At 37.7% G+C, this 26,039-nt stretch overlaps 1 protein-coding gene across 1 annotated transcript; it reads left to right on the top strand.

The window, feature by feature from the left end:
* Positions 1-967: 967 nt before the first annotated feature.
* Positions 968-25,726, top strand: LOC107392581 (serine-rich adhesin for platelets). The gene is made up of 40 exons (XM_070546743.1): positions 968-1,025; positions 1,235-1,447; positions 1,580-1,750; positions 1,863-2,009; positions 2,650-2,699; positions 2,808-2,940; positions 5,025-5,107; positions 5,196-5,322; positions 6,471-6,661; positions 7,620-7,710; positions 7,807-7,927; positions 8,071-8,252; positions 8,390-8,545; positions 8,635-8,768; positions 8,853-8,986; positions 9,070-9,164; positions 9,345-13,841; positions 13,929-14,119; positions 14,196-14,287; positions 14,410-14,540; positions 14,647-14,771; positions 14,894-15,020; positions 15,222-15,434; positions 15,564-15,734; positions 17,466-17,612; positions 19,727-19,776; positions 19,872-20,004; positions 21,773-21,855; positions 21,942-22,068; positions 22,223-22,413; positions 22,509-22,599; positions 22,701-22,821; positions 22,974-23,155; positions 23,304-23,459; positions 23,557-23,690; positions 23,780-23,913; positions 23,996-24,090; positions 24,416-24,674; positions 25,063-25,104; positions 25,262-25,726. The coding sequence occupies exons 1-40, from the start codon at positions 972-974 to the stop codon at positions 25,360-25,362; spliced, it is 9,675 nt and encodes a 3,224-aa protein (XP_070402844.1). The 5' UTR covers positions 968-971; the 3' UTR covers positions 25,363-25,726.
* The last annotated feature ends 313 nt before the right edge of the window (positions 25,727-26,039 follow it).

Raw genomic sequence — 26,039 nt, 5'->3', positions numbered from 1 at the left:
CAGACATGATTATGGCTATAAAATATAAAAGAAGAAACCCTTTTACTGATGATGCTAAATAGCCATTTCTTTCTCCACAGGCTCTGGAGCCAGATGCTACAATCCCAGCGACCCAGAACTCAACTATACCTCCTGGTTTTTCAACTATATTGGAAGCTTTGTGAAATTTATCACTCTGAATGACCTCACCAGCTTTATCTCCACATCCCAGGTTTGTGTTCACATCATCTTTAATATAACACTTTTGAAAGTTTATACTCCAACACAGGACAAAAGTTAACAAGTCACTTCCCAGTTTCAAATCTATTTGCAAAGCTGTTCAGACATCCCTCAAACCATAATCCTTCCAAGAGCTGACACAAGGAGCAGCAGAAATCTTTTTTTTTTTTCTTTCTAATCAATGATATAGAGTATCCTTGTAGCCAATGATGTTCAATTGTTTGTTACAAGGCTTCAAAGAAACTGGTTATAAATTCATTTCAAACACTCTGTTAAGCAAAGTGCAAGGTACATTGACACAATTTAATTCTTACCTTATTTTGCCCTTGGTTTTATCAGTTATTTTCACAAAACCACGACCCTTCACATGGTGAAACGTGTTGGTGCTTACCTCTTGTTTTACTATGCACTTGTGTATAAAGGCTGAGGTGTTTTGGGAAGACCAAGCTAATCTGGAGCTTTTCAACAACTCGACAATTGCTGTAGATGTAAGAAATTACTACATCACTCAGCTGTTTACAGTCAACCCAAGCTTCAGCCTGTTCAAGTAAGTACCCAGCGCTGGATACAAATACAAATACAAATACTGCTATGACAACTGAACCAAAGACACATCTTCTGTCAAAACTACGTAGAAAAATTAATATGCATAAAGATAAATGTGTCTTTCTCCATCTAGGCTTTCGGGTGTTTTGTTGTGCTCAACTGACATCCCGAGTGCTGTGTATATGTCTCTAAATGAAGCTAACACCATGGCCATCCTGGACATGAGGAATGAATTTTGCAATGGAATCGAGGACCCTCAGGTACTAGCCTCAAAGTGTTCCTACACAGAACTTCACCTGAGTATAAAAGTTCTGCTCAGCGATTGGCTCCATTAACTTTGGAAGTGATACTCTCCTGACACTGAAGCATCCACAAACCTCCTCGCTAACTCTTTGCTAAGAAAAGTGATTGCTCTGCCATAGATGTGTAATCAGCAATTTTCACAATGCTTTTAAATTGTACTTCATAGGCATTTGCTGTTTTGGCATCCAACATCAAGACCATCACAGAGGAAATCTTTGTTACACTTGGGGGAGCTGCTTCAGGCCTGAGCAACACTCAGATCACTTCAGTACCTCCAACGGTGCTGATTTCCTCGTTGTCCACTTTGGGTTCAGTGACAACCTGGGGCCAGGACCAGGCCAACATCATAATCCAAAGCATAACCTCCTCAGGCTACCAGGTAGAAGCTGTGCAACATAGTCTAATATAGCTAATGAAATGTTTATTTGCAAATGTTTCAGTAAAAATAAAAGGATGCGGTAATTGTCCAGTTAGAAGACAATATTTAATGGATGAAAATTGTAATTTACAGTTTAAAAGTGCAGCTTCCCTAGAGTCACTGGGCAGTCTTGTTGTGGGAATTCCTTCAACTTCAATTGAAAGTATCCCAGGTTCGGAACTTCTCAGCGCCTCCAAGAACCCTGCTCTTGTTTCTAGCATGCTACAAGCTCCAATAAATCTCCAGGAAACCTTTGTCCAAAAGGTATACATCCTATATCAGTGTAAGACTGAGGAAATAGATTGTGATTATTTTCCTTTTAGTCACAGACCTTTTAAGAAGGAATTTTAATGACATGCATTGAATTTTTCGACAGATCATTTCTGTGGACACAAATCCAGCACAAATTGTGGTTAATGTTCCTGATGCTTTAGCAACAATAATTCCACCTTCCCAGCTGGTGTTTTCTGAGGGGAGTGCAAATGTCAGTGTAATAAATAACAAGACATGGACACATGATCAGGTACCTTGCTGTGATGGTATTTGTTGAATAGATTACTGTCTGATAGTATCTAAGGAAAGATGTTATGAGCTGAAAGTCTGATGCAGTTAGAAAATGACTGCACAGTCACCTTTAGCATGTTTTCAGCAAATTGTTTACTGACACAATTCAAGTGTCACCATCCTCCCTGTTCAAAAGTAGGAGCCCTATCTCTTAGATATAATATAAACCACTTTTTCAGTTCAGAAAAAACAACAAAAACAAACAGAACAAAACAACATTATTTTTCCATATATTTAAAATATATAGTATATCCTATACATCACATATTTGTTTTAATTCACACAAAAAACAAATAAAACATAAAAAACAAACAAAACTCTTTAATTTCTTTCTACTTCAAAAAGTCAAAATGAGAAACATGAACAAGTAAAGAAAGCCAACAAACTATCACTTCAATTGTCTATTTCAACTGTCGACCCTGGGATAAACAATTGTATGCATATTTATTAAATTTGGATTTTCTATCTTATTTTGAAATGATAATTATTTTATTTCTTTGCTGATGTTTTTACCTTAAGCATAGGAACAACAACGTTCTATTGCTTCAATTATATGTTTTTTGAAACAATACAGAACTAAAATGAAAAAATCTTTTCAGGCCTCTTTGTTACTTCCAACTCTGGCTGAAACAAATTTTGACATTGAGCAGTAAGTGAACAAGTCTTTCAAAAATGTATTCAAGGTTTTAATTGATTTTGTTTTTTATTTGCATTTTTTTTATTAATTAATTTTATTTTATTTTGTTCTTTTCTTCAGGTTTACTACATCGATACTTCAAGGGTTCACATGTACATCAGCCAAGAGACTGACAACAACCAAGACCCAGCAGTTAATTCGTGCTTGTAGGCCGAGGTTAGGAAGACCCAAGGTGGAGCTGAAAGAATCACAGGTAAAAAGAGCAATAAAATTGTTGCATATTTTGAACACCTTAATTTTGTTCTTAATAAAAACCAAATTACTTTTGTAAGTTAAAAAATATCCACTCCATCCCTTCCCATGCTGAATGATTTATTGAACTCAAACTTGAAGAGCCTATCCAAAGCACTGACCAGCTGCCAAAATAAACAGTTCAGAGCTTGTCTTGTCTCTTGTCTTTGTCATCACATGACCAAACCAATGTGCTCAAACACGGAGCGGTTAGCAAAGAGCATTGCATGGAAGCAGTTTATTCTTAGTTATTTAGTTCTTGGAACAAAATAAGTCTCACATTAAAGTGCTGAGCCTGGCAGAACATGGCGAAGCAACCTGAACCAAGACTCGCAGAAACAGGTCAGTCTGTCATGATGCTCCTGCTTGCGTCTGACTCCTAATTTGTCTAGTAAAATAAATTGTCAATGTAATTATTTAGTTCAATGTAAGGAAACTAAAGTGTTTTTTTTTTTACCGTTGCTTCCAAAATGCATATACAGTAATCCCTCGTTTATCGCGGTTGATGCATTCAAGACCTGGCCGCGATAGGTAAAAATCCGCGAAGTAGGGACTCCCAGCATGCCCCTCGCGGGGATTCCCTCCACGTCGTACCTACATCACAAACCGCGGCTATAAACGGAAGTTGCCTTTCCAGCTCACCACTCAGTCATCGTTTCTTCAGATTCATGATCAGATTTTCCAACCTACCGATCAATCCAACGAACTATCAGCTCATAGTAAGTTATCTTACTTACTTCTGGAAAGCCCGGCATTTCCGTGTCACTTCGTTGACGCTCGAACGCTCGGGGGTTTCCTAAATCAGCCGGTGTTTCAACGACGCCATCACTTCCGCGTCTGTGAAACCACGCTCCCTACAAGCTCAACTCCCGAATCCAGCTGACCTGTCTGACATACAGTACTATATTGAATTATCGTATGATCACATTCTGTTTTTGTGGGTAAAACTCAAGAAAAAAAATTTTTTTACTTGGTTTTTTTAGTTTTATTTCAAAAAGTGCATTTTATGATGAAATTGATGAAAAAAAACAAGAATTTCTTGATATTTCGCATAGAAAAATACCGGGAATCAGTGAAAAATACCGCGAATCTTCGAATTCCCCCTGAAAAATGCTCCAAAGAAAAAATCTGCGAAGCAGCGAATCCGTGATGAACGAACCGCAAAGTAGCGAGGGATTACTGTATAAGCATGCAATCGCAAGCAGCACTCTATTTGATTCCAGATGGTCCGCGCAACAAGGTTTGAATTTGACATTGCAGCTGTCATCCCACTCTCTCTTTACTTTTTGTTCATAAATATAACAAGTGTGGGAGTTTTGTTGTGTGTCAGGATTGACTTCAGGTTATTCAGGTTAACCAGCTATTAACCGTTAGGAGGTATCAATAGCTGAAATTTGGGAAAACGTGAATCCCTAAATAACAATCATACCAATTTAATAGGGATACACAATATATCTGCATCAATATTGGTATCGGCAGATGTTAGTCATTTTTTAACATATCGATATCGGCCCGATAAATAAAACTGGGCCAATAATAGCAACCAATATTTTTTCCATCTTGTTTCTATTTGTTTATTAGTTAGAGTGTGATGGGGGGTTATGTGTATTTGTTCAGTCACATGACAGTGATTGTAATCATCTCAGAAGCGTAAATGTGCATGGTGTTTGTACATAATAACATAAATTCAGCTTCAGTAATTTTCATTCTATACAAAATCTGATGATTTTAGAAGCATTAATGTAAGTATACTGATATTGGCAAACATCGGTTATCGGCCATAACAGTGATATTAATATTGAATATCAGTATTGGCCCAAAATTTCATATTGGTGCATCACTACAATTTAACAAAACTTACACACACAAAAGTCTTTCTCTCGTCACACCTCACTTCTACCTAATCCCTTCTGGGTCGCCAAAGTAAAGTGATGTGCAGTACACAAACTGGCTATCGAAAGCATTACCCTTTGACAATTAATTTTTTTCATCAAGTGATGTATTTGACTTGTTTAACATTGTGTATTATCATGTTATTTTTTACAGCTGACCTGTATGTACAACCTGATAAAAGGAGACCTCAATCAAAACTTCACAGACTATCCTTCAGATTTACTTTTATACTTCAAGTAAGCTTGTGCTGATACCAAGAAGCATCTGATTTAGAGCTAATGTTAGTGCAATGGTTTTCTCACTTTTTTGAAAAATTTTTAACAGAATCCAGGATGTCCAGAAAAGAAACTGCAGGTCCTACTTTTCAGCACTGGGCACTGCAGATTTTTCTGTGGCTTCCACCATTTTGAATAAGGGACGACAGCTGTTTAGTGAAGCCAGAACCTGCTTGGTGAGTACCAAAAAGTGAAAAATCAACATAAAAGGCATCTCCTTTCGCAAAAATGTTACGATACATTGAGACCTACTTATATTTATTAGAATATTTGTAAACTTATTAAATGATAACATTGACAGTGTATGTTAGCAGCAACCTCTGATTTGCTATGTTTTGTTTAAAGCTCTGTTCCCATCTGCTTACTATTCTCCCATCCAGCAATTCTCAATCGTGGCTGTTCTTTGTGCCTTAACATTTTCAGGACATCAGTCTCATTCGGAAAAACATTAAACCAACTTCAAGGCTCTGTTAATATTCTCCCAACTTATTTGCGTTCTAAAACTTTTAACCTAATATGCAATTTTATTAATTCATCCCTCCAATCAGATTCTTTCCCCTTCATTTTCAATGAACCAATTCTTAAAAAATCTCGTTTGGACTCCTCTTAGCCTAAAAATCACTGACCCATTTTAAAATTGTCCTGTATCTCTAAAATTTTAAGTCAAATCAAACTTGAGGAACTTTGGTGTTGTTTTTGACCAATCCTTGCAGTCACTCAAAAACACTGGTCAAAAACTGTTTTATCGTTTGAGAAATATCTCCCAACTGGATAGGTTGGTTTATTTTCTTCCATCTAGAATACTAAACATAAACTGCCTTCAGTTGGTCCAGAACTCTGCTGTGACAACTGGAAGAAACTGGAGCAAACAGAACTCCCATCACTTTTTTTTTATGTATTTGCACTGGTTGCCCATTAACGTTAGAATTGATTTTAGAATCTTGGCTAAGCTGCTCCTTATATTACTGAACTGTTAAAGACTTATGCTCCAACCTGAGCCATCAGGTCCACAAACCAGAGTTTTATAGAAGCAATATCCAGATGATTACTATTTCCAGGCTTTTGCACCTTGGATTTAGAATAAACTTCCTTTATTCTTATGTAGTACTGACAGTCTGGACACCTTCAAAAATCAGCTAAAGACCCTCTTATTTATAATCACATTTGCTTCAATCTTTGTTGGTTTTTTCATTTGTATTATGACCTACTTGTTTGTAATTACTTTATAAATGTCTTATCACCTCTTTGCTATATAAATAATCTTTGCTTACTTACTTCTATAGAAAGTGACAATGACATTAACATTTTGAATTTAACTTTTTAGGGCATAAATGGTTTTATCCTGAGCAGAGACAACTTGAACATTCTGGGAAACATGGTCTGCACTCTGGACAGCTCTTACATCATGAACTCTGATCCTCTGATCCTGGAAAAGCTCAAAGCCTGCAAAGACTTCTCTGACAGCCAAGTTACTGCTATGGAGACTCTGTTGTTATCTGGAGTTTCACAATACGGGTACAAAAACAATATCTTACCATTTAGTCTGAACGTTTGAAAATGTGAAAGAGATGAGTGTCCGTAACAAATGGCTAAAGGAAGAACTAATGTAAATACCGTATTGACCTGAATATAGGACGGCCCTGATTATTAGACAACCCCCTTTTCCAAGACTAATCTTCAAGAAAAGACAAAACAGATCCCTTTTTAAATAAACTATTTTTATTTAAAATTTGAGAACAAATACTGAGCAAAAATACTATTTTAAAGCAAACTATCAGAACATCTAATGAGGCTTTTATTCACAGACGCCCTCTGCCTCGCTGTGCTCACTCACTTTCATGCTACTGCAGTCCTGGTGTATCATCAGATCGCTACACCTGCCGGCACCTCCCATTGAGCATCATATCATCCTCACTGCCGTCCAATGCATCCATTCATGCAATGTTTGATGCCTCTGCTGAAATGTCCATCATCTTAAAATTAGTATCATAACTCTGCCTTGGTAGCTTGTTAACTTGCCCCACTATTGGTCCACTCTGCTTCAGACCTCTCTTCTCTATTTTTTTCTCCTTTGAGAACATACAGCCTGGCGCCCTCAACTATTACGGACGTGTAATGACCCCAGGCAAATATCAGTATGTGTGAATGCTTAGACCTCGATTATAAGACGACCCCACATGTTAAAATTGCTTTCAATGAAAAAAACCTGGTCCTATATTTAGGTCAGTATGGTATTATTGTTTAGATTGATTACATTTTTCTATTTTGTTTGGACCTGTGGCATTAAAAGGGTTGGCTACATATATATTAAATGATCAATAAGATGTGATATTCCATATAAATAATAAAGTAATTACAGCTATAAATGTTATCCACAAAAAAACATTTTGAGATTTGTTTACATCCATTTTTTACGTGTTTGCAGTATAATTTAACTGTACTTTTTAAAAACATTTACACATATTTATTTTAGAACTGTTGCTACCTGGACTCTGCAAACCCTGCAAAACCTCCAACAGCTTCCTCTGTACTTAACAAGAAACATCTGGGGCAAAATCAACACAGTATGTTTATATTTTAATCTTTCAAACAATTTGGCCATGTTTTTTTATTTTATTGTTTAAAATTTGTGTTTGTTTTATAAAATGTTTCTTTTACAGGCAACAAAAAGAGAGTTTCTTAAAGGATTTATGCCAAATTTAAGGAATAGAAATACACCAAAGGCAAAGCTCAAAAACCTGTTTCAACAGATCACTTCCCTTGTATCAAAGCGGGGAGCAGGTAAATATTTTAACTCATCTCTCACACTAGAGATTATAAATTGAATCAAAGATTGTCTGTTGCAGACATTAACCTATGCCAAATAAATATATTCATAGTAGCTTTCATAGTAGATTTACAAGGGTTTTTTTAATTTTTATTAGGCTGCCTTTCGGGCAACATCACCGATGTTACCATCAGCGATCCCGCTTTCCCCTTTGGTTATGATGTGACTCAATTTGATCTCTGCCTGGACATTCCTGTTATGACAGAAAATCTTTACGTCATTTGCTCAAAAGTGGATGATAATGACTTCCAGACAAAAATTCTAAAGAAACTCAACCAGGTAATTAGGAAATATATGGAGAACTGTAAAAAGATCTAAATGTATCATGTGACCTGTGTGTTTTTCCCTTTGTAAATATACACAGATGTCCGTTCAATTTCAACATATTTTATGTCATATATCTTCTGCACTTCCAGGCATACCCATCTGGAGTCCCAGAACAGCAAGTTCAGCTACTTGGTTCGGTGTCGCGTGTGGCAACGCTTTCTGACATCTTTAACTGGAACATCACTATGATTGACACATTGGCAGCTCTTATGAAAACTGAAGATGGAAACTGGCCAGCTGCACAGGTAAAAATATCAAAGAATGCAGACTAAAAAAAAAACAGGGATACGCATATATGAAATTTGAAACTTGGTGTGTTTTTCTCATTGTTTAGAGCAAAGAAATAATCACAAAGTATCTGAATACCTCTAAAAAAAACCTGGGTATCACTGAGCTCAATATCATTGGCTCCAATGTGTGTACACTGGATATCAGCACTCTAAGCACCATCACAGCAGACAGTATCAGGTTGGTGTTAGAATAATGACATCAGGTTATTGGAAGCACTATGAGTGTTAATTTAACCCTTCACTATTTCTTTCCACTTGTCAGAAACATCAAACGTCTGAATGTCTCATCATGTTCACTTGTACAGAAGAGAGTCCTTTATGAGATCAGCAATACCTCATTTAATTCATTTCGTGTTAATTCAATTACCTTTTACAATCTAATAAAAGGCTATCTAGGTGAGAAAACTTGAATTTTGTCTTTATACTTGTTTATGAAAAAGGTATGCTTTCTAAGTTCTTGAATCTGTCTACATTGATAGGTGGAGCACCGCTAATCGATATTCTAGCATTATCAACACAGAACATCAGCATGGACATAGACACTTTCAGGAGTCTGGATATTAATGTTATAATGGTAAGTATACTATGGAGGCCATCTTAAGTTTATAGCTGATAGCTGCCTTGTGTGAAACCTGTTCTCAAGGGTTTCTGAATGGTAAAAAATATGTATGGCAGTATTATGAAATATTACTCACTGTTGGAAAAAATATTAAATATGTTTTTGTTTGTTTTATCTCTCTTTTGAAATGCACAGAATTTGACTGTGACTAACATCCAAAACCTCATGGGTGACCAGTTACCAAATCTGAAGTTGTTTGAGAATGATACAGTGATTCAGAGCTGGATAAACTTGCAGACACAGTCAGAGCTGGACACTCTTGGTGTGGGACTCATCATAACCAATTCATACCGTGAAACTGCACAACCCACAACTGCAACAACTGCAGGAATGGTATCAACAAATGGCCCTACCACTGCTGGGGAATCATCAATGAATTCCCCATATAGCTTTGAGACATCAACAGAAACTGCAGGAACTCATTCTGAAATTTCAACTGCTTATGCCAGAACCCGTTCAGTAACCGAAAACGTAAACTTACTAACTAGTGCTGGATTGTTCACAACAAATTATCTTGCCAGCACTGGGGAATCAACATCAATGTCTCCAACCAGCTCTGAAACAGCAACAACAAATATGGCAACCAACTCTGGAATAACAATTCCACCAACAGGTTTAGAAATATCAACACCAAATGTTCCAATCAGCTCTGAAATAACAACAACAAATGCTAGAACCAGCTCTTTCATGGCAACCGCAAATGCCGTATCTAGTATTGGTATTGACTCCGCTACTGCGGAAACTACCGCTGATAAACCTGTGCCCAACACTGGAACTAGCTCTTTAATGCCAACAAGTGTTCCAACCAGCTCTGAAATAACAACACCAATTGCTGTAACCAACTTTTTAATGGCAACCACGAATGGCATAACTAGCATTGGCATCATTTCAGCTACTGATGAAACCACTTCTGACAAACCATTATCACATGCTGGAACCAGTTCGTTGACACCAACAAGTGCTGCAACCAGTGCTGGGATGGTATCACCCAATGGCCCCACTACTGCTGAGTTATCATCAATAAACTATCCAACTAGATTTGAGACATCAACAAGAAATGCAGCCACCAACTCTGAAGTTTTCAGTCCAAATGCTGGAACTAGCTCAGTGACAGAAAAATTAAATGCAGCAACCAGTGGTGAATTGGTGACAACAAGTAATCCCACCAGCACTGAGGCAGTATCATTCATTCCACCAACCATCTTAGGAAAATCAACACCAAATGTTCCAGTCAGCTCTGAAATAACATCAATTGCTGGAACCAACTCTTTCATGGGAACCACAAGTGCTGCAACTAGTATTGGTAAAGTTTCTGATACTGGTGAAACCACTTCTGATAAACCTGTACTAAACACTGGAACCAGCTCTTTGACATCAACAAGTGCTGCAGCCAGTGCTGGGATGGTATTGCCCAATGGCCCAACTACTGCTGGAGCATCATCAATGAATGATCCAAATAGCTTTGAGACATCAACAAGAAATGCAGCCACCAACTCTGAAATTTACAGTCCAAATGGTCAAACCAGCTCAGTGACAGAAAAAATAAATGCAGCAACCAGAGATGGATTGGTGACAACAAATAATCCCACCAGCACTGAGACATTATCATTCATTCCACCAACCAGCTTAGAAAAATCAACACCAAATGTTCCAACCAGCCCTGCAATAACAACACCAAATGCTAGAACCAGCTCTTTTATGGCAACCACGAATGGCATATCTAGTATTGGTATAATTTCCGCAACTGCTGAAACCACTTCTGATAAACCGTTTCCAAATGCTGGAACCAGCTCTTTGACAACAACAGGTGCTGCAGTCAGTGCTGGGATGGTGTCACTAAATAGCCCCACTACTGATGGGGTATCATTAATAAATTATCCAAATAGCTTTGAGATGTCAACAAGAAATGCAGCCACTAACTCTGAAGTTTTCAGTCCAAATGCTAGAACTAGCTCAGTGACAGAAAAAATAAATGCAGCAACCAGTGGTGGATTGGTGGCAACAAATAATCCCACCAGCACTGAGGCAGTATCATTCATTCCACCAACCATCTTAGGAAAATCAACACCAAATGTTCCAGTCAGCTCTGAAATAACATCACATGCTGGAACCAACTCTTTCATTGGAAGCACAAGTGCTGCAACTAGTATTAGTAAAGTTTCTGATAGTGCTGAAATCACTTCTAACAAACCTGTACTAAACACTGGAACCAGCTCTTTGACACCAACAAATGCTGCAGCTAGTGCTGGGATGGTATCACCCAATGGCCCAACTACTGCTGGGGAATCATCAATAAATGATCCAAATAGCTTTGAGACATCAACAAGAAATGCAGCCACCAACTCTGAAATTTACAGTCCAAATGGTCGAACCAGCTCAGTGACAAAACTAATAAATGCAGCAACCAGTGGTGGATTGGTGACAACAAGTAATCCCACCAGCACTGAGACATTATCATTCATTCCACCAACCATCTTAGGAAAATCAACACCAAATGTTCCAATCAGCTCTGAAATAACATCAATTGCTGAAACCAACTCTTTCATGGGAACCACAAGTGCTGCAACTGGTATTGGTAAAGTTTCTGATCCTGCTGAAACCACTTCTAACAAACCTGTACTAAATGCTGGAACCAGCTCTTTGACACCAACAAGTGCTGCAGTCAGTGCTGGGATGGTATCACCCAATGGCCCCACTACTGTTGGGGTATCATCAATAAATTATCCAACTAGTTTTGAGACATCAACAAGAAATGCAGCCACTAACTCTGAAGTTTTCAGTCCAAATGCTAGAACTAGCCCAGTGACAGAAAAAATAAATGCAGCAACCAGTGGTGGATTGGTGACAACAAGTAATCCCACCAGCACTGAGGCAATATTATTCATTCCACCAACCAGCTTAGGAAAATCAACATCAAATGTTCCAACCAGCTCTGAAATAACATCACATGCTGGAACCAACTCTTTCATGGGAACCACAAGTGCTGCAACTAGTACTGGTAAAGTTTCTGATACTGCTGAAACCACTTCTGATAAACCTGTACTAAACGCTGGAACCAGCTCTTTGACACCAACAAGTGCTGCAGCCAGTGCTGGGATGGTATCACCCAATGGCCCCACTACTGTTGGGGTATCATCAATAAATTATCCAACTAGTTTTGAGACATCAACAAGAAATGCAGCCACTAACTCTGAAGTTTTCAGTCCAAATGCTAGAACTAGCTCAGTGACAGAAAAAATAAATGCAGCAACCAGTGGTGAATTGGTGACAACAAGTAATCCCACCAGCACTGAGGCAATATCATCCATTCCACCAACCATCTTAGGAAAATCAACATCAAATGTTCCAACCAGCTCTGAAATAACATCACATGCTGGAACCAACTCTTTCATGGGAACCACAGGTGCTGCAACTAATATTGGTCAAGTTTCTGATACTGCTGAAACCACTTCTTATAAACCTGTACTAGACGCTGGAACCAGCTCTTTGACATCAACAAATGCTGCAGCTAGTGCTCGGATGGTATCACCAAATGGCCCAACTACTGCTGGGGCATCATCAATAAATTATCCAACTAGTTTTGAGACATCAACAAGAAATGCAGCCACCAACTCTGAAATTTACAGTCCAAATGGTCGAACCAGCTCAGTGACAGAAAAAATAAATGCAGCAACCAGTGGTGGATTGGTGACAACAAATAATCCCACCAGCACTGAGACATTATCATTCATTCCACCAACCATCTTAGAAAAATCAACACCATATGTTCAAAGCAGCTCTGAAATAACACCAATTGCTGGAACCAGCTCTTTCATGACTACCATAAATGCAGTAACTAATATTGGTATAGCCTCAGCTACTGCTAAAACCACTTCTGATAAACCTGTGCCAAACACTGGCACAAGCTCGTTTACACCTATAAGTGCTGCAACCAGTGCTGGGATTGTATCAACAAATGGTCCCACAACTGCTGGAGCATCATCAATAATTTCTCCAAATAGCTTTGAGACATCAACAAGAAACGTAGTCACTAACTCTGAAATTTCTTCTTCAAGTGCTGAAACCACCTTAATTACAGAAAATACAAATGTCGCAACTAGTTCTGGAATGGTTATATCAAATGATATCACTAGCACTGAAGCATCATCATCAATTTCTACAACTAGCTTTGGAAAAGCATCAACAAATATGGGAACAAACTCTGGAATAACAACACCAAATGAGAGAATCAGCTCATTTATGACAATAAATGCTGAATCGAGTGTTGGAATGATCTCAAATAAAGCTGAAACCAGTTTGAGTACATCTGTGCCAAATGATGGAACAAACTCTGTGACAGAAAAAACAGATGCTGCCACTAATATTGGAACAGCCATGACAAATGCTGCAACCAGTGTTGAAACATCATTGTTAAATCATCTAACTAGCTTTGGGAAATCAACAACAAATGCTGCAACCGACGCAGGATTATCAATGCCAAATGCTGGAGCCAGCACTGTTACAGAAACAACAGCTACTGAAATTATCACTGAAACAGCTTCAACAAATGGTCCCCCCATTTCTAAAGTCACCAGTTCAGATGTCTGTGCCACGTTCATCAACTACAACAACACTGTTACCTTCCTGGAAACTGTATGTACTCCATCTCCAATAATGAATAAATTCATAGTTTTTATGGTGTAATTAATCATGTTACATTTATTTGACCATTTATTTTAGATTGTTGTTTCTGATGATATGAAGAAGGTGATCCTCCCCTGTTTTTGGGAAATGGCTCTGAGCATCAACAGGACATCTGAGGTTAATTTGTGGTTTGACGTACTTTTGAAGAACTACCTGAGGTTTCTCACAAAAAACCTCATCAGCCCCATGGAAGTGCAGGGTGCCTCATGTCAGGCATTCCAGAAACTGTAAGTTGTTTTCCTAGCTGATTGATCACATTCAAGTGAAAATTATTCAGTTAAAATTATGTTTTTCTTTCAAAAGGGTGTTTTATATGGGAAACAATTTCACATACAACAGTACAGAGTTTGGACCAGAAGATGTGTACAACACCATAAGGAGCTATTTGACTACTGGTAAGAATTTTTTATTAGTGCAATGTTGGATGGATGTCATTAGACATAATTAAGCCTATAAACTATGAAAAACTAGAAAACATTTTGCTGATGGTGCTAAATAGCTGTTTCTTTCTCCACAGGCTCTGGAGCCAGATGCTATAATCTTAGTGACCCAGAACTCAACTCTACCTCCTGGTTTTTCAAATATATCAGCAGCTTTGTGACATTTATCACTCTGAATGATCTCATAAGTTTTGTCCCCACATCCCAGGTTTGTGTTCACATCATTATACAATATATTTTAAAGTCTTACCCCTCACATGGTAAAAACATTTTAGTCTTTACCTCTTGTTTTTTCTGTGCACTTGTATTTAAAGGCTGAAGTGTTTTGGGAAGACCAAGCTAATCTGGAGCTTTTCAACAACTCAGCAATTGCTGTAGATGTAAGAAATTACTACATCACTCAGCTGTTTACAGTCAACCCAAGCTTCAGCCTGTTCAAGTAAGTACCCAGCGCTGGATACAAATACAAACAGTGCTATGACAACTGAATGAAAAACACGGCTCATGTTAAAAAAAACTATTGATGTGTACATAAATGTGAATGCCTCTCTCTCCATCTAGGCTTCCAGGTGTTTTGATGTGCTCGACTACCATCCCGAGTAGAGTGTATACCTCTCTAAATGAAACTAACACCGTGGTCATCCTGGACATGAGGAAGCAATTTTGTTATGGAATCGAGGACCCTCAGGTACCAGCTCAAATAGTTCCTACACAGAACTGAGTATAAAGGTTCTGCTCAGTGATTGGCTCCATTTACTTTGGAAGTAGTGGTCTCCTCAGGCTGAAGCATCCACAACCTTCCACGCTAACTCCTTGTTAAGAAGCATGATTGTTAGTCATATATGTGTAATCAGTTATTTTGAAAATGTTTATAAATTGTACTTAATAGGCATCCGCTGCTTTGGCATCCAACATCAAGACCATCACAGCACAAACGATTGTAAGCCTTGGGGGAGCTGCTTCAGGCCTGAGCAATACTCAGATATCTTCAATCTCCCCAACACTGCTGATTTCCTCGCTCTATACTTTGGCTTCAGTGACAACCTGGGGCCAAGACCAGGCCAACATCATTATCCAAAGCATAACCTCCTCAGGCTACCAGGTAGAAGCTGTAATCTTGACAACCATTTGAAATATTTTTTGCTTGTTGGTTGATGTAATAAGATTTTATTCTACTTGTTTAAAAATTATTATGAAACATGTTTGTAATTAATGATTATCCAATTGACAGATTAACAGTACTGACTCCCTGGAATCTCTTGGCAGTCTTGTTGTTGGATTACCTTCAGGGTTGCTGGAAAAAACCCCAGCTTCTGCACTGCTCAGGGCCTCAAATAACCCTGCTCTTGTTTCCAGCATGCTACAAGCTTCAGCGGTTCTCCAAGAGATATTTGTTCAAAAGGTATAACATTACAGTCATTACAAATGTGTGATATTAAACATCCATCCATCCATCCATTATTTATAAAGCACAATTAAAACAACAGGGCAGCTGACCAAAGTGCTGCGCAGTCGAGGCAAGGGGATCATTAAAGCTATGGTAATTCCAAACTTGCCCAATGAAAACAACTAAAACATACAATAAAACATTCAATAAGGGAATAAAAACAATCCAATGAATAAAAGTATGTAAAGAGAAGATGCTAAAAATTAAGTTAAAATTAACACAGGGTGTAAAAATATGAGCCTAAGAGGAGGGAAAATTGTAGTGTCAATGTCCAAAATCAAGACTAAAGTAGTGGGGTTTTAGACATGATTTTAACTCATTTATAGACTGTGCTGTACTGGTATGAAGTGGTAAAGTGTTCCATAGTATGGGGGCGATGTGTGAGAAAGCTTGCTCTCCACGCAAACTGTATGACCTCTTTGGCATGATCAAAAGACTAAGGTCAACAGACCAGAGGGATTGAATTGGGATGTAAGCCACAAGCAGCTCAGGGAGATGGAAAGGAGAAGAGACATTCAGAGCATTGTATACCAGGGTTAGTAGCTTGAACTGAAACCTAAATTGCAGTGGAATCCAGTGTAGACTGACCAGGACAGGGGAAATGTGACTCGCAAGGGTCAGTGCTCGTAAGAAACCCAGCAGCCGCATTTTGCACTTTTTTCTTCCTCTTAAGACAGGAGGCATTTGCCCCAATTTGAATGGAGTTGGCAAAGTCCAGGAGAGGTAACCACAATAAAAAGATGAATAAATGGAGTTTCCTTTGTAGACAATGTTGATAAATACAACTTAAACATATTATGTCTCTATTTGAAATGAAGTACAAACAACCAGAAAGTGAGTTAAGAAACCTTTAATTATTACATACAAAATCCTTTTTTATGTTTTGTAAAAAAATAAGTTTATAATTTTGTATTCCTAATTTTTACTTTAAAATGCAAATTACTCAATCAGTTTATGAGCATTCATCCATTCATCCATTTTCAGCCGCTTATCCGGGGTCAGGTTGCGGTGACAGTAGCCTAAGCAAGGAGACCCAGACTTCCCTCTCCCCAGTAACTTGGGCCAGCTTCTCTGGGGAATCCTAAGGCATTATCTGGCCAGCCATGAGACATAGACTTTCCAGCGTGTCCTGGGTCTTCCTTAAGGGCTTCTCCTAGTTAGGCGTGCCTGGAAAACTACGCCAGAGAGCCATTCAGGATGCATCCTAACTAGATGCCTAAGCCACCTCAACTAGCTCCTCTTGTATCTGCAATCTCATTCTTTTGTTCACTACTCAAAGCTTGTGACCATAGGGGAGGGTAGGAACATACATCAACCGATAAATTGAGTGCTTTGCCTTCTGGCTCAGCTCTCTCTTCACCATGACAGATCGGTACAACGCCAGCATCACTGCTGACGCAGCATCAATCTGCCTGTCGATCACAAAAAACCTTTTAGAAACGCATTTCTAATTTTGTTATTAAAGCTGCATTTTATTTACTGTATAAAAGTACTGTTTCAGCATTTATCTCTTATATTCCGTAAATTATGGTTGTTGACGCAGAAATTGATGATATTTCTCTCCTAGAAAAAATGCACACATAGGAAAAAATATTCATTTTTTTGTATATATATAAGAATGTTATCAATTTATTGCCATCCTGCACCTTTGTACATAGAAGAATAACTAAACTGATGTTCTCTTAGATCATTTCTGTGGACACAAAACCAGCTGAGGTGGTGCAGAATGTCCCTGATGTTTTAGCAATACAAATCCCACCATCAATGCTGGCCTTTTCTGATGGCAGTGCAAACATCACTGTGATAAACAAGAAGACATGGACAAAGGATCAGGTCAGTGCTGAGCAGTGATGTGCAGTCAAGACCAGCAAGGCTTTCTCTGCTCCAGGGCAGCTGTAGCCACAATGTAGCTTATCACCAGCGTGTGAATGTGTTTGTGCATGGGTGAATGACTGGTTAGTTGTAAAGTGCCTTGGGGGGTTGTTACCATTTCATTAGTTCAGCTAGCTGGCTCACAATGAGGTTGGGGGTTTCTGTACTCTGATTGGATGGTCAGAGCCAATCTATCATTACCAAGTTGTGCTATCAAAGTACATCCTCAGCAATTAGCACACATTATTTTTTTCACTTCCTATTTTAAGCCCACAAGGGGGTATAAAAATTCCATCTTCACGGCAGTCTTTTTTTTTTTTTACTATGTCACAGTCGTGCCCTTGGGCAAGACACTTCACCTCCTTGCCTGCTGGTGGTGGTTGGAGGGACTGGTGGTTCCTGTGTACGGCAGCCTCCTTTCTGTTAGGAACTGTGGCTACAGTGTAGCTTATCACCAATAATGTATTTGTGAATAGGTGATTCAGTGTAGTGTTTTGGAGTCCTCTGACTCACAAACGTGCTTTACAATTGTAGGTCATGTATTATTGTTATTGCTAACTTGCTGATAAGAGTTTATGAGATACGTTTTCCTGTGTAAAGAGAGGAGGGTGGATAAATAATCAGCAACACTAAAGAGTATTGTGTTTTATTTGCATTTTCAATATTTAATTATGAAGAAAAAATGTAAATGTTTATTATAAACTGCTGAAATTCCTAGCACATGAGCATTTGTAGTGTTTAAGTTGTCTTTACTGGGTTTCTTAATTTAACAACAGTATTCACTGTCAATACACAAAATGCCCTTCATAATAGTTTATTATTTCATGGACAAACAGTAATGTGTTATCCCTAAATTACACATCTACTTTTAACTCAGTTCATCACACCCTTCCCTTTCTTGGTGCACTCCATAAACATTCAGGTGGTCCAGCAACCAGAAGGTTACATGTTCAGTCCTGGCTCCAGACAAATACTTCTGCAGGTTTGTCCTTGGGCAAGACCCTTAACCCACCTTGCCTGCTGGTGGTGGTCGGAGGGACTCATGACACTTGTGTTCGGCCGCCTCGCCTCTGTCAGTGTGCCCCAGGGTAGCTGTGGCTACATCGTAGCTCATCACCAGTGTGTGAATGTGTGTGTGAATGGATGAATGATACTCTGTGGTGTAAAGCGCTTTGGAGTCCTCTGACTTTGAAAGGTGCTATACAAGTGCAGGCCATTTATCATTATCCTTCTGCAATAAAATGATAATACAGCAAATCCAGATTTGTGTGGTCTGAACAGGACCTCTGTCATAAACAATTTTTTTGGTAATAAAAAACAGCAGTGTCCCCACCCATGTCTTGTTTTTTTCCAGTAAAATTTTAGCTCTGTATTTGTATTTTGAGGCCATGTGCTTGATTAACTTGGTAGGTATCATAGACAATTAACAGAGAAAAAGAAAATAATAAATGATAAATTACCTGCCCATGCATAGCGCTTTATTGATTCAAAGGACTCCAAAGCTCTTCACACAACAGTGAATCATTCATCCATTCAGACACACACACATCCATCCATGAATGGTGATGAGCTACATTATAGCCACAGCTGCCCTGTGACACACTGCCATGGGGCAAAACTGTTGAACACAGATGCCATCAGTCCCTCCAACAACCACCGGAAGGCAAGGAGAGTGAAATGTATTGTCTAAGGACACAACAGAATAGTTTTCTGCAGGGAGCTGGGATCGATCATGCAATATAAACATATTCAGATGTCAAGTAATTGATGTTTGTGTTCTTGACTCAAGATTTCTTTATGACTTTTAGAAGCTCCGTTTTGTATCAGCTATTCACTTATTCATACTTATCAAAGATGTTGAATAAATCAAAGGGTTTAAAGGCCAGACTTGAGACAAAAATGTATGTTCCTTGACACTATTAAAATTAAAGCCAGCAAGATAGATTTCATAGTAGCAGGGTTTAGCCTGCACCAAAAGCAATATTTAAAAATTTTTACATTTAGTGTTTGAACCCAAATATGTGTCTTCTGAATTATATTCCTTTCATTTAAACATGTTTTTCTTATTCCTGCAGTCTGTCATGTTTTTTGGATCTCTTGCTGGGGCTAATTTTGACACTGAGCAGTACGTAAATAAATATTGTATTTTCAATTAATTGTATTGTTATGAACAGAGATTTATTATTGGCGTGCTTTGTCCCTTTTCTTTTTTTCTCACAGACTTTCTCCATTTGTGCTGCAAGGCTTCACATGTACAACAATAAAGACAATGTCAAAAAAACAAATCAGGCAGCTGATCCATGCTAGTAGACCAAGGACAGGCAGTGCCAAAGTGGAACTGAGAGAATCACAGGTAAAACATAATAATTAAATGAGATGAACTGCATGTCTTAGCAGAAATACTGTTTGAATGCTTTACACACATTTGCCAAAAATTGCAGAAGAGCCTAGTTAAAGCAGAGTTATAATAAGATTAAGTCAGTAAGTAATGCTTATTCATATACATACACTGAACACAAATTAAATGCAACACTTTTGTTTTTGCTCCAATTTGTCATGGGCTGAACTCAAACATCTGAAACTTTTTTCTACATGCACAAAACCCCTATGATGCAAATATTGTTCTGAATTCTGTCTACATGTGTTAGTGAGCACTTTTCCTTTACCACGACAATCCATCCCACCTCGCAGGTGTGGCGTATCAAAGGGCTGATTAGACAGTATGAGTAATGTACAGGTGTGCCTTAAGTCTAGGGCACACTGGAGACAGATGCTGCGCGTCGCGCCCGTGATTTTGAGAAGTCTAGTGGTCACACAGGATGCGCTGCTGAGCGCATTTTGGAAAGTCGCACGATAGTCACAACATCATGCGGGTCTTGAGAACAGGAAGTGGGATGTGACTCTATTGTTTATACTTGTTGTGTTTTGTGAGACTCTTATCAATTACACTTAAGTACACTATTTATTAGAATAGTTAAAGATCAATAGTACTTTAAACTAGGGCTTAACGATTTAGGAAAATAATCTAATTGCGATTTTTTTCTTCAATATTGCAATTCCGATTTAATTCACGATTATTTTCTCAAGGGGCTTTTCTCATATTTTTCAACTAACGGACGCAAAAAAATCTATGTAACTTGTACTGAATATACTGTAAACAAGTTGATGTATCTACATATTATATCAACACGTGTATTTGTCTACACATACATAAACATTCACAAGTAAAGACAAGATTTTGTATTTGAAGGTTCAATGCTTTGCAGCCAGGAGTACATCCCTTGAAGGAGCATAGGTATTAGTATCAATTGTGAAAATTGATTTGCAGGAAAGAAGTGTGTCCCATTTATTCAAGTATTTTGTGTTTAGAGTTTTGACGTCTAGTCCATGCAGAGCTTGCGTAGTTCAGTTACGTTGATAGCTGCTAGCCAGAACTCAGTGGAGTTGAAGTCCCTTACAGTTTTGTAGCTTTACTAAAATATCTGTCTGTACTTATTTGATTTATGGCAGTTTTTACTTTTTATTAGGCTCCAAATTTAATCATTTGGCACGTTCCTAATTTGTAATTTGTAAAAATGTAATCGGCAATATTAGCATTAGCATCCCTATGGGTTTTTCAATGTGTATTAGCATTGTGCTAACAATCAATCAATCAATCAATCAAAGCTTTATTTATAAAGCACCTTCCGCAACCCTGTCAGGAAGCCCAAAGCGCTGATCCAGACCAGTGAGACGCTTTGCTCCAGCAGCGCCTCCCATGGCTAAAACAGTCATTCATTTTAAACTGTCTCAAAAACTCACAAAAATCTCATAAACTTAAAAAGGAAAAAATATACTGATCAGAAGTCACATCCTGAAATTCCTGAACAAACTCAACATATGTATGTAAAATTTGTTGCAATAACATAATTTTTTTAAATGTTACAAAAGCATGCAAAAATATCCCAAACATGATGATTATTACAATTTTTCTCTAAAGGTGCCAGCAAAGATAATAAAATGTATAAATACAAAGATTATTGACAAAACAATTACAAGTTAGGGATTTCCTTGAATCCTTATTTACCTATTTTATTAAACATATTTATTAACTTGTACAATATTATGTGTTCTACCTGCAGCTGACCTGCATGTACAACTTGCTCAAAGGAGACCTCTCACAGAACTTCACAGATTACCCTTCAGACATGCTTCTATACTTCAAGTAAGTCTTTGTTCAACAATCTTGCTTAATTTTGAAAAAACATGTTAAAATATTTTCCAACACTTTCTCTAATGAATTTATAACAGGGCCCAGGATGTCCAGAAAAGCAATTGCAGGACCTACTTTTCTGCACTGGGTGCTGCAGATTTTTCTGTGGCCTCCAGCATATTGAACAAGGCACAGCAGCTGTTCAGTGAAGCCAAGACCTGCTTGGTGAGTGCCAGTGGGATGAAGAGTCAATGGGACACATTATAAAAATTATACAACTATAGATAAAATTGTCAAATGGTATAAATGAAAGTTCACTATTTAGAGTGAATTATCATTTCATAGAAACATTTCACAAACTGTGTTTTCACCAATTTAGGGTATAAATGGGTTGAACTTGAGCAGAGACAATGTTGCTGTTTTGGGGAACATGGTCTGCACTCTGGATAGCTCTTACATCCAGAGCTCTGATCCTTTGATTCTGGAAAATCTCAAAGCCTGCACGGACCTTTCTGCCAGCCAAGTAGCTGCTATGGAGACTCTGTTGCTCTCTGGAAAAACACAATATGGGTACAGGAACCAGATATTTTAAATCATTGCAATCAATCAGTTTTCTAGCAAAACATCAGCCTTGTTTTTTTAATCATTTTGTGTTGTATCTTTAGACCTGTGGCTACCTGGACTCGGCAAACATTGGATAACCTCGGGAATCTTCCTCTGTACCTAACAAGAAGCATTTGGGCAAATATCACAACTGTGGGGTTTTTTTTTTCCTTTTCTCTTCAAAGATTAATTTGATGTCAACCCAAAAAAATCATTATTGTGAAAATTTGTTTACATTCCATTTTCTTTTTCAGATAACAAAAAGGAGTTTTCTGCAAAGCTTTATGCCAAGCTTGAGGAAAATAAAGACACCCAAGACAAAGCTCAAGAATTTGTTCAACCAGGTTACTCCCCTTATAACCAAACGAGGAGCAGGTATATTTTCAAACCAGCCACTCACACAATAACTGAACAAATATAATTTATAAGTACGAAATACTATATATACTGCCTATGGTGTTCATGTGCAAATACAATAAATAACTGTCATTAAATGAACATTGCTGTTATTCTTTGTTTTTCATTAGGTTGCACAACGGCCAACATCACCCAGGTGACTGTTAGTGACACCGCCTTCCCATTTGGCTATGATCTGATCCAGTTTGACTACTGCTTGGACATTTCTGTTCTGAAAGAAAACCTCAATGCCATCTGTTCAAAAGTGGATGACAATAACTTCCAGAAGATTATTCTGCAGAAACTCAACCAGGTAAGGAAGGGATATGTGATGATGGGGAAATGTCTAAATGTGTTTTATTTTGCCAAGGTCCTTAGTTATTGACCTTGCTTACCTATGTGTTCTACTTCAGTTACCTGTCAACTTTTTATATGTTCCCAATTATGTTCTTTACTTCCAGGCATACCCATCTGGAATCTCTGATAAGGACGTTCAGCTACTTGGTTCAGTGTCTCGTGTGGCAACACCTTCTGACATATCTAACTGGAACATCACTACAATTGACACGTTGGCAGCTCTTATGAAAAATGAAGATGGAACATGGACAACAGAACAGGTAAATGTATCAGAATCAAAACTAGAAAAGCTCAGTAATTCATAATTGTAATGAGTATAGCTTGGTTACATAACGTGTTTTTCTTCATGTCATTTAGAGCAAAGAAATAATCACCAAGTACTTGAATACCTCTGGAAACTCCCTCAGCACCATTGTGCTGAACAATATTAGATCTAACTTGTGTTCATTGGACCCCAGCACACTAAGCACCATCACAGCAGACAGTCTCAGGTTGGTTCCAGCATAATGACAACATGTACTTATTGCCACTGTGTATTCATGAGACACTAAATGTCATGTTGTTTTTCCCTCCTTGTCAGGAGTGCCCAACCTCTAAACGTGGCATTGTGTTCTGCTGAGCAGAAGAGACTCCTGTATGGGATCAGCAGCTCCTCCTATGGTTTATATCGTTCCAATTCATCTGCCTACTACAACCTAATTAAGAGCTACTTGGGTGAGAATATGCAGATTTATAATTTTTATTTTACCTATTTGCAGATATTTCTCTAATTTATCTTCATTTTCCATGTTGATAGGTGGAGCACCTCTGATGGACATTGTAGCATTATCAACACAGAACATCAGCATGGATGTTGACATTTTCCGGAGTTTGGATATTAGTGTTATAACTGTAAGTATAGTAAAACTGGGTTAGTTGTTTTAATGTTGAAACTGATTAAGAACATTGCTTTTGCTTCTGTACATTGCAGTTTCTGTTTTAGTGGGCCATAGCCTTTTTTATTCCATGCAAAAATATTACTTGTTGTGCCATAATTTGGCACAAGTAATGTTTTTGCGTGGAATAAAATAGGCCACAACCCACTAAATGGAAATAGCAATGTACAGAAGCAAAAGCAATGTTCTTAATCAATTATGACCGTACTTTGAAATAAAAGGTGCTCTAATAAAATAGATAACAGTCTTTAATTTTTTGTTTTACTTTTCAAAATGTGCAGAATTTGACGGTAACCAATGTCAAAAGCCTCATGGGTGATCAGCTTCCAGATCTGAAGTTGTTTGAGAATGATACTGTGATTCAGACCTGGGTGAACTTCCAGCTGCAGTCAGACCTGGACACACTGGGTGTGGGCCTCATCACCACCAGATCTAATCAAATCTCTGCAGCACCTAGTACAAACAACAACCTAACCACTGCTGCGGCATCAACAAAGTCTTCGTTATCCTCTGAAATACCAACAGCAGCTACTGTGCAAGGTAAACATTTCCACTCCAGGATCATTACACAATCTGTAGTTTTTGCAATTAACCAAAAATCACATCCAAATGTAGGGCTTCATTAAATGCTTATGTTAAAATATCGGAACAAAGCAAGTTTGTATTATAGCTAGCCTTTTCATTGATTTTTTTTATTTTTTATATCTTTCTAAACATCTGAAAACCTCATTTAATATGATTTTGAAATATAAAAAAGTAACCTGTCATTAAAAAAATAACTCTTTACACTAACAGATGTCGAATTGTAGTTGTGATAAATCAAGATGTACTTTGTTGAAAAAGCCTGACACGCATTCAACATCAAATGGTTGTGCTGCACCCTGTATTGCTGCACCATATCTCTAACTATATCAACTCTCATCTGTAGGAAGCACCACTGGATCAAGTACATCCCAGTCTACATCACAAGGTGAGAGCACAGTACTTAGAACAAATTGGGTTTTAATATTTTAATCAGTTTTCTTGATTTTTGAATTATTTTGGATCAGAAATGATATATTGTGTTAAAATTGTATTTTTTAACAAACCATTGTTTTGGTTCAAAAATGCATGTGCTTTTTTTCTAGTTGCTATCACAAATGGAGGACTGAATCATGAAAAATCTCCAGCCTCTCTAGTCCTGTTTGCTCTTGTTTCAACTTTGCTACTAATGCTACTCCCAGCTTAAACCAAATCTATGTCAATCAACAATCTGCAATTATTTAATAACCTTTTCACAGAAGATATTATCATGATCATTATTTTTATGTAATCAAAGAAATGAATGAATTTTATTTTTTTTTCTGAAACTGTAATTATGAAGTCAATATCTAAGCTAAACAAAATTTAGTTTCATTATAATCTCTTGTTTTTGGTGTGTTGATTTGAGGATTTAAACTATTATTATTATGTTATTTATAACACATAATTTAGTGCATACTGAAAAAAAATTATCATTTACTTTAAGGTTATATCTGATATAATTTAACTATAATTACAAATTCATTGAAACTGTATTATGATCTGAATCAATAAACGCTTACAACCACACATAAAATGTTTGTATGTCTTATCATCTCTGTCATGGATTTCTAATGTTTTCTTTCAAATTAGCAAAAACTAAATATGCTGTCTAAATTATATCCAAAATATTTACCTATACAGTGCCACAAATCATATGAATAGATAAAAGCAGCAACCTCATATGAAAACACACAAAAACATTCATAATTGATTGATTAGATTAAAATAGAACTTTCCAAGTGATGATGAGCTATATGGGAGCTGCAACTGTAAGCTCCTCAAAGGAAGCTAAGCCAAAAGAGCCTGACTTCCCATTACTATAATAGATGGATAATGAAAACA

The sequence above is a fragment of the Nothobranchius furzeri genome, chromosome 18, assembly GCF_043380555.1.
Source record: "Nothobranchius furzeri strain GRZ-AD chromosome 18, NfurGRZ-RIMD1, whole genome shotgun sequence".
Taxonomy (NCBI): Eukaryota; Metazoa; Chordata; class Actinopteri; order Cyprinodontiformes; family Nothobranchiidae; genus Nothobranchius; species Nothobranchius furzeri.
The sequence above is the reverse complement of the archived record's forward strand: the minus strand, read 5'-3'. Positions and strand labels throughout refer to the sequence as shown.